The sequence below is a fragment of the Anser brachyrhynchus genome (assembly GCF_964034855.1).
Source record: "Anser brachyrhynchus genome assembly, chromosome: 1".
NCBI lineage: Eukaryota > Metazoa > Chordata > Aves > Anseriformes > Anatidae > Anser > Anser brachyrhynchus.
This window is the reverse complement of record NC_137694.1, coordinates 46,281,276-46,297,630: the sequence shown is the minus strand read 5'-3', so window position 1 is coordinate 46,297,630 and position 16,355 is coordinate 46,281,276. Positions and strand designations below refer to the sequence as shown.

Sequence of the window (16,355 nt, the reverse complement as noted above, 5' to 3'; positions counted from 1 at the left end):
GAAGAGGATAGACAATGATATATCTTGAATCTTCAACCATTTCATCCATTGTCACAGAGACCTATGAAGCACTTTTGATTTACTTAGAATAATTCTTGGCAGTATTATTAGGATCCAGGTAAATGTTTATCATATGATAGTGATCAATAGGATACTTTATAACTTGGTAAATCTGGGCTCCTGTGAAGAAACACACCAGCCATAACCTAAGTTCCAAGTGGTGTAGATGTCTCCATATCACTTATAGTAGAAGGTCACTAGCCAACACCATCTTTTATTTCCTCTCAGCAAGGAAAGTTTTATAGGCTATGGAGAAATGTTTTTTTCATGTGTTAAATCTCTACTTAAGATTAGTTATTACTTGCTCCCTGGTCAGCACTCCTGGCTTTGATTTCAGTTGTGAGCTACTCAGATGTGGAATGCTACCTGCCCTCAGAAGAAACCTGCAGTGAGCAGCCTCTCTAGTGTCAAGTTATTTTTCGAGTACCTGTACTGCCAACAAACTGAAAGCGCTGATTAATATTTTTTGCTTCCAGATACATGCTGTGGATGAAGTTCTCATTATATACTCAGTTTAGATTCTCTTCTTTCCCTGCCTCTCTAATTGCTTCTTAAGAGATTCCTCTGAAAACTTAAATGAAGTTTTCCTAGATTTCACCATTAGGAAAATACAGCCCAAAGTTCCTGTAAATCCATTCAAGGATTTCATCACAAGATGTCATCATTGTTTAATTTAAAATATAGCTATTGATTTATCAGTTTGTGATGTATTTCCTCTCAAATATATACATATATGTATTTTGCTGAGTGTGATACTATGCAACAGAAAAAGCTCTTAATGCATACTAGATTATTTGTGCTTAAATTTAATTTCTTTTTTTTTTCATTAATGGTTCATAATAACACCAAAACACAGGACTAATTAAATACTAAAACGAAGAACTGCATATCAAGCTACATTTGCTTTTCAGTATTATCAGAAATTTTACTGTTTAAAAAGCTAGCAAGAAAAGTGAAGCTTTATATAATGCTCAATAATTTAGCCGATTTCAGCTCTATGTGAAATCTTTTTGACTTATACAGTCTGAATATTAAATAATTCGTTATTTTTAATTTCTACTAGCTAACTTTTTTTTTTACTCACATAGTAAAATAAAACTAACAAAACCCCTATATTTATATATAAATGGATAAAGTTATTTCTGATTATGTGATCATATGTTACTTAATTTTTCTTCCTAAGCATAGGCCAGTTCTTTATGTTTGGCTGTGTTATGCTTAGCACAGAGCTAGGAAGAAGAGAAAATGTGAATGGCAAGTTCTGAGATGGAATTTAGGTTCTTAGCACTACAACACTTGGGCAGATAAAACCCTAAGTAAAGTGCACTGGGATCCAGACAATGCCAACATCTGAATATTGGCAGAGGCAGCACCCATGAGAAACAATGAGGCACCTGAGACACTTTTTGCCAATAAAATATATTTTAAATAGGAGGAGCATGAGATGAATTACTGCAGAACACTTCAAACTACCTCATTCATTAGGGCCAAAGACCTATCTAAAAATCTCTTTTGCTACTTTATCAGTAAGAAAGACATTTATTGTCTTGTGCTAGTTAGCAAGTAGTAATTAATACAAGCTAAAAACATTAGTCAAGTAAAATATGTTATTAGATATACACATATCGCTGTATTAAGGCTCAATTTGAGTGGGAGCAGAACCCAGTCTGCTGTGTGAAATAAACACTCCTTATTTTCTGCTAGATAACCATACTACTTTGTTAATACAAAATAAGAATGTTCTTTAAGTATAGAATCTTAGATATAATGCATTTTATAATTAATAATTTACAAGTTAATAAATTATAATTTATGATTTTATATTTTATAATGCGTTTAATGTTGTGTTATATCAAATGTATTGACATTATTATAAATCAAATATTTGATATCATAATATTATAACACTTTCTATTGCTTGCTGCCTGAACTGGGTTTGACTGAAGCTGGAAAGGCATAAAGGAATGAAAACTGGAAATCATATATGCAAAGCTTAATATAGCTAGCTCTGTAACAGAAATAAATGTTTTTATTACAGTTTGCATGTACAGCAAAATTGATTATATTTACAGAAATGTAGTTTTGTTTTGATTCATAGTACATAGCTTGATTCCTTCATTAAGAGCAAAATCAGATTATCATTCTAAACAAGCTGAAGACCATTAGATGACAGAAAGGAAAAAATGTTAGTTTGCAGGCAGCTGCACACTGAATAGAAAAGTTGTGACTTAAGAGTCCCTTCTGGAAAAAGAAGAGCGATGAAAAGAGTAGATCTCCTGCCAGTTGAAAGAACTGAAGAATCAAATGTAATGTTTGAATGACAAGAAAAATAATGTGTACAGAAGAAGTCACAAAATGCCTAATGACAAGTGTTTCTGAGAGATTCTTTTTGATCTTACATGAAAAAAAACAAAACAAAACAAAACAAAAACAACTGTGGTCAGTCAAAGGAAGGGTTGGAGTAGTGCTTGGATATCATAGAATTACAGAATCATAGAATCATTCAGGTTGGAAAAAACATTTTAAGATTATCTGGTCCAACCTTTAACCTAGTACTGACAAGTCTACCACTAAATCATGCTACTAAGTTCTACAGCTACATGTTTCTTGAAGACCTCCAGGGTTGGTGACTCACTAAGTTATGCAAACTTGAATACTCATACTGTAGCTTTTGTCTCCTTTTCATAGCTCTTACTTGCTGCACAATTTAATAGAGGCCTGATTTTGTGTGGTGCCTGTGCACTATCATGATAAAAATAATAAGAAGCAAATCCTGAATTTCTTCTATCTTCAGAAATTACTATCTCATAACCTAAAGTTTCTCTGTGAATAATTCTCTATACTGACACTGCAAGTTGCAGAAAGAAAAAAAAAAAAAGCCTGCCACAATAACATGCCTAGCAGTTTTCATTGTATTACTCCCTACTTTTTTCCAAAACAAAATCTGAATCTGCTTGTTTGATCTGCAATCATATTTGCATTCAAATCAATCATTTTCTCATTTTCCTAGATTCCCTTGTTATTGTCCAGCTTACGTTAAAATAGCTGTGTCAACTCTATTTAATTGATAAGAGTTTCATGCCATATAGATATAATTCTCTATGAAATTAATGGTTGTTAAAATACTTTTTTGAAAAAAATCTTAAGTGATAAGGTACATAGTGTCCTGCCTGACACATAAACACATATAATTGTATGGAATCGCTAGCAGGAATGTGCTAGTAGAGGTGAGCTTAAATAAATATGCCTCCAGACCAAATTATTCAGTCATGCAAGTCAGTTTTCTTTCCACCAGCTAGGAAAAAGACATAGTAAAATACTTCCAAAATTCTTATCAGTACAGTTCCACAGATTTATGCTAACACACCAACAAGCTAGTCATGACTAAAGTTCTTAGAATTCACCATGGTAGAGAAGGTTTGCAAATTTTCCCATCATTGTTAACACCATTCACTGGCTGTCAGCAACATTTTCCGTACTGTGCCAAATATTTGCTCAAAACTGCATTAGATAATATAATGCTTTAAAAAGTGTCGGCAGCTATTGGACTATATATACATTGAGTGTCCTACCATTAAACAAAAATGGTAGGACAAAATTCAACAAAAATTCAGCTGAAAAAGATTGGAAAATAGCCCTAGTAGAAGGGCTTCCTTACGAAGTATTTTTCTGTTAAGATTTCAAAGCAACATTAATGATTCCAAATTGCTATTTAAAGTAACAGCTCCAGGATACTGAGCCTAATGCTTCTCTAAAAGTAAACAAGATTGATTCTGTTCATGGTTATTCAAATACTTACAAATGATTTCAAAACAATGGTTTACTTTGCAATATATATCTATGATTTCCCTATAGCCAGCTAAAGCACAATTAAACAAGAGTTTAAGCTGGTTTTCCTTACTTGTAGCGTGATCGTTCATTTCCCCCAGACCAGTATTAATTCCAGCATCTATGGAACTCATGATTTTATCAATCTATAAAAAAGAGAACAGTGAAAACAATTGATGATTGTTATATTTAGTTTTTCATGCATGAAATTCTGGAATAATTACTTTTGTTAAGAAAACAACAGTATAATCAAGACTGCAAAAGGCAAAAATCAAATGGTGACAACTAACTTCTCCACTTTGGTTTTTATTTTGCAACATATTTGTACACATCAAAAGCTAAACCTTGAAACTAATGTTTCTTTTCTTTTCCTACTGTATAGCTCCTGTCATACCAATGATTATGGTCATCTAGCTATATCTCAGTCTTTGAAACTACTTCATGACATTTCTGTATATGGATAAAAAGGAGAAAAGTGCATGTATTAAAGTATACGACAGAATGGATTTTAATTATATAGGATAATTTTATTTGGTGATAGCCGTGAACCACAAGAAGATGATTTAAGCAGTAATATTAATGCATAAGAAAATTTTTTATTATTATTATATATACTTTTTTGTGTTATAAAGTACTAAATCAATTATTCATTTAAGATTTCCAGAGAACTTCCTAGCTCCCTTTTTTTCTGTCTGCTCCAAGGACCCTGGATAGGTATGAAACATAGCTGTGCCCACATATACCACTTGTGAAACAGAGCTACATTCATGCCAAAGTTCATTTGCAAATTACATTGTACTTACTATGTCAGAACTTTTATACCTACTATTTTTTCCATAAGAACAGCATACACACACACGTACAAAAAGTGAATAAAAAGACTGGTGTTGCTAAGGCAGACACAGGGAACCAATTTTTACAGAGCTTAATATTAGGACTACTCTGAAAGCTGACTCCTTTTTTAATACTATGTATTTGTCACTGGTGACAGGAGAAAATCTAGACAACTTAGAATTCATACATACTTTTTTGATAAACTACATTTTTCTTACCCTTAAGAACAATCAAACCTTCTGAAAAGACAAACTGACTAGTTTCAGGATTTCAATATATCCAGGTTAATGGATCAAAACCTGATCCTAAGTACCTTTCCACTGAGAAAGTATCTCCTTTACAGCAAAAACTACCTTCATATGTCCTATCGAACCAGACATTTAAATGAGCTGGAAACCTTTTCCCAGAAAAGTAAACAATCACACAAACAAACTCTCTGCTTTTCTGAAATAAAATGGCACTCTGGAGATGTATATAGAGCCCCATGACAGTCATTTTAAAGAGAAATGCTTGCTTCTCTATATCAGCAGTAAAGATATAAACATTTTGCATTCTTAATTTACCTCAGTAAGATGGCAACTTTCATGTCTATGAAGAATTGCTTACATTCTTTTAATGTAGTATAGTAGAAAGAAAAAAATAAATTAGAAGAAAGAGGTATAAAAGTTAATTTAAATCAAGCTCTAAAACTAAAATAAAGAATTTTGTATGAGAAAGCATGTGTACTATCAATTCAGCACGGAAATTTCTTTTTATAGTTCTGAATTCATTGTAGCTACAAGGGTATTCCCATTTCACACATGAACCAAGGCACAAGATATGTGCCAAGTATTGGGTACACAGGCTATACACCAGTTAGAGGAACATTATATGTAGAGGGTTTGGGAATGCATAATCAACCTAAAATCTTAGACTCTCCATTTCTGCCATCATCTTTTGTCTCTTGGGGGGCATTGCTGTGATGGGAAATAATTAGCAAACATATAAATAATGGGAATAGCCACAATACTTTTATGAATTTTAATAGTGTAAGTGGTGAGGGGTTTAGTAGAAAATAATTTAAATGTCACAACAAATTATAGCATTACCTCATTCGCTATGGAAACAATAGATTTCATTAAACGTATAGCACTTTGAATAAAAATGCGTTGCATTTTGTGCCAGCTGTCGAACTACCATGCATTAGACTCTGATACACTCTCAGGATTTGTAATGTGGAAGTTCATTTTTTATTTCATCTCTGATATGGAAAAAATAACAGTATTTTCACAATACCGTATATTTGCTTGTTCTTAAAAATGATCAAAACTTACTTCTTCCCATTCTGATGTGAAGGAAGGTGTTCTTTCAGAATTTCCTTTAGAGCACTGTTGATTTGGTGTGGGTTCACTCCAGTTGCTTCTTGCTTTTTTGTCACTTGGAGGATGGGTGATAAGATTAGAATCAGATTTTGAAACATTTTTGTACAAATGCATTTCAAGCAAAGTCTTTGGTAAAGATCGTATTCTCCCAAGTGTGCATGCTCGCTCAACAAATCCTCCAGTAGTAATAACCCACTGTTCACTTATCCTTGTTGATGTGCCAACCAGTGTATGGTTTTCCACTGGTTTAGTTTTAGTATGAAATATGGTTCTGTTTACAACCTGTGGCTTTTTTTTCTTAACAGGAGGATCAGGGTTGTTTTCTTTCCGTAGCTGTATCTGCTGCACTGTGCTCTTGCTCAAAATGTTTTTCTCCAGTGGACTACTGCACTGGTTTGTTTTGCTGTACAGCTGGAGTGGGTTATCAGGTGGGTCACATGCAGGTGATGATCCATGAAGTAAACCTGCAAACTGCTCAGCGGGGTGTCCTTCAGGAAGCTCACTTTCAGTAGATGTCTCTCCATGGCAAAGACGCTCTGAAATGAGAGAGAGTAACTTGTAAAAAAAACTGGGTGATAAAATACTGTAAACAACAAAAACCTTACTCTCTGCAAAATGGTTTTTGTATGCTGCTTGGTTCTTTTTTATGTACAGAAAGAAAAGATACTTATGATATGAATTGATTTATTATTCTCTTAAAAACAATTCTCTCCTTGAACTTGACAGATTTATCCTGAGTGGTTGAAAAAAAAGCCCAAACCACTCAATACTACACGTAAATTCCAGGAAAAAGAAAATTTATAAAATAAAATAGGTTGTTGCTGTTCTATTAATTTGATGGTGTCTCTTTTAATTTGTTACTGAGTTGAATTGTGTACAAATTATACAACTTTGTAAAATGAATTAGCTAGTTACTTTATAGGTATTAAAATACATGAAGAACCTGTATTATCAGGAGTATTGTTAATAATATTTCTTTTTATAGTCATTATAATAATAGTGAATTTACACTATTATGCCTTTTAACTGACAGTCTCTAAGGAATAGATCTGAGTGTTGTTTTTATTTCTGGGAACTTGCAAGAATAGTTTCAGAGTTATAGTAACCTTTGTAAAATAATATGAAATCAAGTCTTTTCCTAAGAACTGAAACAAGTTTTATAGGCAATTTAGCATAAAAAAAAAAAAAAGGAACTGCAGAAAAATGTATTTCTTGACACAATTCATAGTGGATTATTAAAAATGTATAGCTCTTTTTTATGCCTGTTTCTGTAAGGATCAGGAAAAAAAAAAAAAGACCTTTTTTCTATCTGTATCTTTTTCTAACTTCTTCTAACTTATCATTTAAAGTCATCCTATTGATCACATCACTCTATCCACATGGCATTAAGTTAGCGTATTCTATTCAGAATAACTGTGACCCCACAAACAGTTGCATCTCAATAACTACTTCATGAAAGATAAAGACATATATCTCTTTCCTGCTAGAAGCCTATGTACATATGTAAACTCTTAACTGTAGGACTGTATGGACACCAAGAGCCACCAGAAGGAATCAAACATCAAAATCAAAATATCACTTCTAAAATAAGACAGTATTTGATATACATATATAGTAGGAAAAATATTTTGGTGTGCATTTCAAATCCCCATCAATTCTTCTACTAGTCAGCAGCTTGAAAATTTAAAATTACATGTTTCTGGCATTTGTTAAACTATCATTATAAAATTCTAATCAAGATTAGGAGTGCAACCTAAGAAAATCTACTTTTCTCATTGGGAAAAAAAAAAGAGAGACTAAAATACATACTTTAGACATTTTGCAACTAAAAAGATAATGACTGTTATATTGAAAGGTTGAATATGGAACACGACAGAGTTTAAGGAATTAATAACTCCAGAAATGTTGATGTGGGGGCAAAAAGCATGAGAAAGAGAGGACATGGAATATTCTTACTTTCTTTGATTTCTGAAAGTGGCTGAATTAATTGTAAGTCTGACATCTTGAAGGTGAACTTAGCATGAAAAATAAATGATGTAAATAATGATTGACTTTGGTGTTCTTCACTTCTATAAAATTTTCAGTAGATGGGATTCAGATCCAGATTAAGACACTTCTTTTTAGGTATCTGAAAGGGTAACAAGTATGTCCCACCATAGTTAGAGATCAGTTTGATAAAGTCAATGGATGCTAGAGAGTGATGCCACACACCGTATGTTGTGGCTAGTCAGTTGAATTTCTCTCCGTACTCCATTATCTGTATTGACTAGACTGCCAATGACTATAATGGGAGATGGCATCCAGTCTGCATTCGGATACCTACATAATCACAAACTGAATCCTATCCCACTCTTCCAGAGACAAGTCTTACAACTTTCTGTTGAATTCACTTAAAAGATAAATGTGTTTGTCAAGATAAAGAAAGAAGAGTAAATCAGGAAAAAGAAAAGATTACAGACACCTGGATTGCAAGGCTTTCACTAATACCTATGTGATTTTTGCTACATCTATACTAGCAAATAAAAATGGCCAAGCAATATTCTTAGGATCTAAAGGAATTACTTGCCTCATATCCTACATACTCTCCTTCTTCCCAAGACAGCTGGCACATCCAGTTACTGGGAATGGTCTCTGGCCTCGGCTAAAACTTGAGCAATGTCTGGGCACTGTCTTAGTTAGGTACTGCTTGGTATCCACTGGTCATTGGGTAAACCTTGCCAAAATCCACATAACAGTTTAACAGTACAGACTCCAAGCACCATCTCATACCATGATTTTGTTCACTTTGCTACTATAGACAAAAACTATTGTTTCTGAGAACTCCCATTCTTCTATGGTCATTAACTTTATGTAGTCACAACTAAAAAGCGTATCTCACTTCTATTTAGCCGTGATGCTGTGACACCATACCAAAACATTATTTTCAGTTATTTTGTTAGTTGAAGTGGCAGAATTTTGCAATGGATGGAAGGATTCTAAGTATATTGTATGCATCTTTTCAACTTGATCTGTTAGTACAGTTATTGTATTGTATACATATGCATTCTATCCTACCTGTAATTTTCACCTTTTAAACAAGACATAAAGATGTAAACACAAACACTTTAAGGAAGATAGGGAAGATGAAAACAAAGGTTGCCAGTACAACATGTAGTTTTCTGTGTTAACATTGTATTTCACTTTTTATATGATCACCTACTATTGTTCCAAAAAAACCTTGCCTGTTTCTTTTACTGTTCAGAATTAAGTTTGCTTAGTGGAGAATTTTTCAATATATTATATTCTCCTTGTTCAGAAAGAGTAGTACTATTACCTATATACCATAGTATAGAAATCCTTCTTTGAATGCCAAGTAAGTCAGCACCTCCTGAGACTTTTGTATGATGCCCATTATCTCTGTGGTTCACACATTATCTTTACAAGGTGAGTCTATAATGTGATAACATCCTAATCTGATAAATGTGACAAAGGCACAGGGAGTCCAGAAATTTTGGGCATCCAATTTGATATTCTTTGAGATTTGCTTTGTTCAGAGTATTTAACATATAACACAGAATATTTTCAAAGCACGGTTGTTATTGACTTAGTAGTTCTGTAAGTCAAAGCCCTAAAGTCTCAAATTCAGCATTCAAAAAATAAGGAACGCTGTTAATAACTACTTGGATAAAGTTTGGTCTGTCTTGATGAGCAAAACAAAAGCTCTGTTAGAGATAGCATTTTCTCTGGGCAGTATTCAGCTGCCTCAACTGTCATTTATTTTCTTTGATACCTTTTGATTTAACTAAGAATTTTTTAAATTATATTACAAAGGAAGCAAAGATGTCATAGGTATGCCTGCTTCACACTGATTTTGAGCAATGCAGACCAAATCTATATTGGGCAATAAAAAAGACTGGGGTTGTCAAGAAAATATAGTATGCAGTTATGATAAAGGTTAAGAAGCATGCTGCATGCATGCAGCACCACAGTCCTAGAACAGATTATCCAGACAGGTGGTGTCTCCATCTGTGGAGGTTTTCAAGACTAGGCTAGGAAAGATCATGTATGGTCTGATCATCAAAACAGAGTGCTGGACTAGAGGACCTCAGAGGTCCCTTCCAACCAACACTTCCATGACCAATAGTAATTCTAAATATTCTGACTTTTAAATTCGTAACTGTTAGGCTTTTTTTTTTTTTTTTTTTACCAATACAGTTTGGTATTATTATTTTAGTTTCCTACCACAGCTAATGATTATTACGAGTAAGAATACAGAGCTGAACTATACCACTGCTCTAAGCAGTATAGTAGCATATCAGTCATTGTAATGTTCTAAATAAATCATAGGAGGAAAAAAAATCCCTGCAATAGATAATCGTAAAATAATTTGTTAGATTTTTTTTTTTTCTACAAGGAAATATTTATTGTTTTAATACCTGAAACACGAGATATGAAAAATCCTCTTCAAACTGCTATATCTAAAACTGCAACTACCTGTCTTCATTGCCCATGTGAATGTCCTACTAAGATCTCAGTCTCAAGAACTTAAACTATGAAAAACACTAAATAGGATAACGTAATGCTTTTTCTATAACTTTGCTACAATAGGCAACTGTACTTGAATAAAATAAAATCTTTACTTAGCTTTTAATAATTACCAATTCCTAATACTTACAGGTGTCTTTTTACTGCTGAATATTTATGCCATAAACTTTAAGACACCAAACTGATACCAAAACCAGTATTTCTTCTGAGACTTCTTAGTGATGTATAAAATGTGATGTTTTGTGTATTTTTTCCTGTCTTTTTTTTCAAACATATTAAAATTATTTTTTTCTTTTGAACTATGCATTGAAAAGATCCTTTCAGTAAGTTGTCTATACTGATGATCCATGTCCTTTGTGGTTAGAATTAATCTTAAATCTGCTGATACATCTCAGAAATCAGGACTGTCCATTCCTAAGGTGTTCTATCTATCTCCTAATTTATCATATGTTTTTGAACCTTTTCATTAGATTTTTTTTTTTAACCAACTTAGCTGGCACTAAGAATATTGTACAAACTTATATTACTGAGTTCACTGAGTATAGATGTATGTGAGTTATGATAATAGTTTTGTTTTCTCATAGTCTCTTGCATAAATCATCTGAGAATGGACTTTAAGAAACAGCATGGGGATACCATGGAGAGAGAATAGATGTAGAAGGTAAAGCTCTTGGATCAAATCCTGATCAAGAGAAGTTTTCTATTATAAACTCTTTTCTTTCTTTTTGTATGGATGTTTATTTTTGTAAGATCTTGCTTCCTCATCAGATGCTGCTTGTCTTCCCTCCTTATCTTTTTACTTGTAAATATTATCCTAAATACCAATATATAAATAGATTCCTAGTGTCATTACAAGTGCACCCACAGCTTTCCCATTTGTTATGAAAATCACTGTGATACTGCCATATCTGTGTTGCATGGAATACATTTACATTTGGAACAAATAATTCAGTTCTGTCATAATCTCAAAGCCACAGATAAGCATTGCTATTATCACCAGTTTATATACAACCCAACTGGCATTTAGGCAGCAGATTGCAATTCAATCAGCTATTTATTTACACACTGGTGCACCCCAGCACAGTTGTTTGTGGTACATACATAGATCTCTGTGGAATACCATTTCTCACTTTATTTTTTAGAAAATTTGCATTCATGTAAACTTAGAAGTCAGCTTATTCACATTTGTATCTCAAGAGATTCCATGTTTAAAATGGAAATACATTCAGAAGAATAATAGTTATTAATAATAGTAATGAAAAGAGCTGTAATAGATAAATTATAACGACAGAGTTACATCTTTAACAGGCACTGCTGTTGCCATGGCACAAGTTTCTAATGTAAAATAAAAATCCATTAAAAATTTGTTCTATAGCTATGGTAACAACTGTATTGTGACACCTGTACTACTAATATATTCATATTCTGTTTTCATTTGATCCAGAAAGATGTTTTTAGCAGCATACTCTGCACATGTGTAATGTCAGTCCAAAAATTTACTCTCAACTCTTTTTTCCACAGAGTTGATTGATAAAACTAACAGTCACACCTGAATAATATTTGGAGAGTACCCTCTCATCAATTCCTACCACTTAGGTAAGCTGGAACCATTTGAAACAGAACGATGGTAAGCGAAGTCATATTTTCATGGTAAAGATCGCTTTGGACACACTAGAATACCTTCACTAGTGATATTGGTTGTATTGTCAAAATGATCATAATAATGGGATTATCAACAAGAAAACGTGTAAGATTGAAGATTCAAAGTATTTAAAAATTGAAGTAGCAATATTCAGTACGTCATTAGGTCACCCAGCAAACAACATGGTGCTCTGACCAAGATCCAGATCTTTGATGTCAGTATGTTGTCTGCAGATATCTTTGATGAGGAAGTGCAATGTTTTCTCACTCTAGGAAATGTTATAGCAAGGTACCATGGACCTGTGTGGGAGATATAACAACATGATTACTAAACAACTAATGAAGAATGTTGGCTTCTACTGTCAACAGCAACAGCACAGAAAAGGAGCAACACTGTCCAGCCAGACTGCTGCTTCTCCTTCTGCTTCCTTCTAAATGTAATGATACCACCAGGAGGTGGTTTGCAAGGTTAGTGTCAGTGGTTTCCAGGCTCTGTGCCCAGGTTCCAATACTACCAGCCTTTCAAAGCCATGTAGTCACTTAGAAATATCACACACACACACACACACACACACACACACACACTCAAAGCCATGTAGTCGCTTAGAAATCACACACACACACACACACACACAGACACACACACACACACACACACCCGTCTTGACTGTGCACTGAAGGATTCTACGGCGTATTGCTTCCTACATTTTCTATAGTTTCACTGTCCATGTTTTACTAATTTATTTCACAGTGACCCATCAGGAACTACAGGGGGAAAGAAAGATTTTTGGGGAAAGACAGTTCCATAAGGAGTTTTCTGAACACTGCTTGCCAGCCCCTAATGAAGAAAAATGCTCTCAGTAAGGAAGGATATTAGGTGGTAATTACTGCTAATTCTAAGCACATTATAATATCCAAATAAAGTTCTTGCAAAAAATATCAGAAACAGGAGTGTAATCTGGTGCAAATAGAGTTAATTTTTACTTTTGTAGAGACGTATTCACTCTGTTGTACATTTTCAGGATTTATTTTTGATACTCATATGTACTCATTCTGTATTTGAGGGGGGCAGAAGTGTAATTTTTACATAGATCACACAGGGTTAATCTTTAACTGCAAAATTCAGCCTAGACAAAAAATGCAGAGCTACAACTGCCACCTCCATAATGCTGTTTCCATGAGAATTTCTTTCTATGTGACTATATAAGGCATGGTTCCTAGATGTTTTAATGACAGCTGTTCATGAACCGTTACATTTTACAGCACAAGAATCTGCCTTATACCTGCTCCTTAAAATAAGAATTATACAGAAAACTAACATATGTTAACAGGTTTATGGATTAAAAATTTCATGCAGATGAACTAATGTTCAACATACCCCAGGTAATACAGCGGACTATTTCAACACCCAGGTTCAAGCTAAAATTCTATTAGAATATCTCAACTCTGCCATACAGAAAAAAAAAAAATATATATATATATATATAATATATATACAAAAGTGTATATATATATATAATAAAAAATACATCGGTAATTCTTGGTAATACTCAAGCAATCTTTCATAAGGAATTCTGCAAAATGAATGGAAATTGGTGCAAAATGTAATTTTGCAGAAAGCTCACATATAATTGCATTGAGAAATTCTGTGGTAATCTTTTCTTCTTGCAGGAGAAAGCTAGCAGTTGAGTGGGATGTGGCAGTGCTCATAAAGTACATGTTAATCTGGCAATGTAGTACAGCAGTAGAAGAGGAAAATTTGGTGACACCTAATAACCAAAATCTGTGCAAACCAATATGAGTATGACAGATGAGCTCCTGAAACCAAATCCCTGTCTTGAATACTCTATGAAATCTAGTTAATTGTTCCACTCCTGATATTTCACACATCATGTACAAAGAAGGAATGAATGACAAAGTAAATCCTCCGCCAACTAGGAACAAAACTTAGTAATTGTCAAGGCAAAGAAAATGGAAAAAAAAAATGGATTTTTAAAGTACTGTTCCTAAAAGGAGATTTTGCTTAACAATTTCAACACTTCTACTTGGACGGAAGGATTATCCTAAGTAACTTTACAATTTCCCCAAACATAAGAAAAAAATCAGAAAGAATAGAAAATATATGTTCTGGCCTTTGCACTGATGATACACTTCTGTCATTCCTAACCTAGATAAAGCATCTATTTCTGATCTGAGCAGTATTTTTAAGATACTTAGCATGGGATACAAGATAGTTTGCTTCTCCTCTCCTCTGCTGTCCTCTCCTCTCCTGTACAATTTTTTTTCTGTTAGGTAGTATAAATAAAGCTGTAATGACACAAAGTGTCTAAGTCTTAAAAATGCCTAGAATATAGACTGTAGAATTATCGCACAGTCCTAGATGTGCATACATGCATAATCATAGAAGATTACATCCAAAACTGCAAAGTTTTCCAATTCTTGGTGTAATATAAATTCTCTTGAGATGTATTTACAAAATATAAACATCTTAAAAAATTAAAAAAAAACAACAAACAAACAACAACCACAACAAGCAAATAACCTTGACTTGGTGCTGGGCAACTGCTCTAGATGGTCCTGCTTGAGTGGAGGTTGGACCAGATGGCCTTCAGAGGGCCCTTCCAACCTAAACCATTCTGTGATTCTGTGAACCTGTACAATTATGTGCAAAATAATTTTAGCTAAGAATATTTGTTTTCTAGACACTGTGAGAATCTCTAAAATATGTTTAATTTTCACAAATAACTACTCAGCTCCGGACATTTTGGAAACATACGTGCACTTGGAACATGGAATTAACCTGCTATGAATTGTCTATCACTCTTAGGAGAGTCAATGTGTAGTTTTATTAAGCTGCTGGAATGCAGAAAAGCACTAGATCAATTCCAGATTTAGTTATAGGAAAAGCAAGCATTAGCCAGTAGTTGAAACACAGAAGAGCAATGAATAAACCTGAAAGACAGCAACTTTCAGGCTCCATCATAAATCTCACTTTATTAAGTTTTCTTACTAGCACAGAACAAAAAGCACCTAAGGAGCTAAAAGGGCCAGTTGAAAATAGGAAAGAGAAATTATTAATCTGCAGCTGTTTTAGGCAAAGTTTCCAAAACAGCCTGTTTCAGACTATTTGCATGAGTATTTGGGTTAACTGTATATTACCAAAACATACAGAAGTTTCCTCCTTGTCTTAAAATAACAGATACAGGTAAGAAAAATTTATTTGAATACTTTTTTTTCTCCTTGGTGTACTTACATTAACAACAAATATGATTATTAAAAACTGCATGAATCATTCTAACTAGTTGCTGGTCACAAGCTCCCTCAGAGACATTTTCTTGATATTTCCAAATATAGGTCAGTTCTCTTGGTTAGAAACAGAGGGACTGCCATCCATGTTTCTGATCTACAGAGTTTGATGCAGAGGGGCACAATTTAATCCAATTAAACCCCCACTTACATAACTGGTTGAAAAGACATGCAATGCAAGTGCTACTCATAGAAATCTGAATGATTGATCTTCTTTCAGGAGCATGTGAAAGTTAGAGCACCGAACATTAGGGAATAGCTGTGGCAACAGAAAACATTGCCACTCATTCTTCAGTCAAAAGGTATAACTCCAACAGTGCCCTTGCCAGAGAAATTAGTAAGAATGGTCCCTAATCTTAAGGCAAATCAACTGCGTCAAATTAGGTAGTTAACTAGTTCTTATCTATGGTGCTGGAAGAAATAAATGCTTCAATATAGGCTACAAGTTCACCAGGTCCCTAAACCGGAAATATCTCAAGCACGACAGGCCAAGAATGTTACTATTCCTTCATTCTGCTCTGATTTACTAATATGTCACTCAGTATGAGGAAGACTAATTAACAGACATAAATAATTAGTCATCTGTGACCTGAGGGCTCAGTCAAGCCAGATCTGATTGTTCCTTTCATACTGTGTATTTCTGCTCTTTAAGCAAATGTGTCTACATTTCACCTGAGAAACACTTTTGGTAGAGCTCCATCATTAATGTGCCATTTCTGGTGTTCAAGAAACTTTCATTGACCTAGTTTGCCATCACCGTAGTACTGAAGCACTAGCAACCACTAGTTTACATGTAGGAAA

At 33.8% G+C, this 16,355-nt stretch overlaps 1 protein-coding gene across 5 annotated transcripts in view; it reads right to left on the bottom strand.

The window, feature by feature from the left end:
* The window catches only part of ANKS1B (ankyrin repeat and sterile alpha motif domain containing 1B), a 441,985-nt gene that overhangs the window by 217,956 nt on the left and 207,674 nt on the right, over positions 1-16,355 (bottom strand). For all 5 annotated transcript variants that reach the window (XM_080595951.1, XM_080595956.1, XM_080595957.1 and 2 more), the window contains exons 13-14: positions 6,036-6,619; positions 3,962-4,034 (exon numbers count right to left, since the gene is read on the bottom strand). In XM_080595951.1, coding sequence (XP_080452077.1) covers positions 3,962-4,034; positions 6,036-6,619 — 657 coding nt within the window. The remainder of the gene's footprint in view (positions 1-3,961; positions 4,035-6,035; positions 6,620-16,355) is intronic.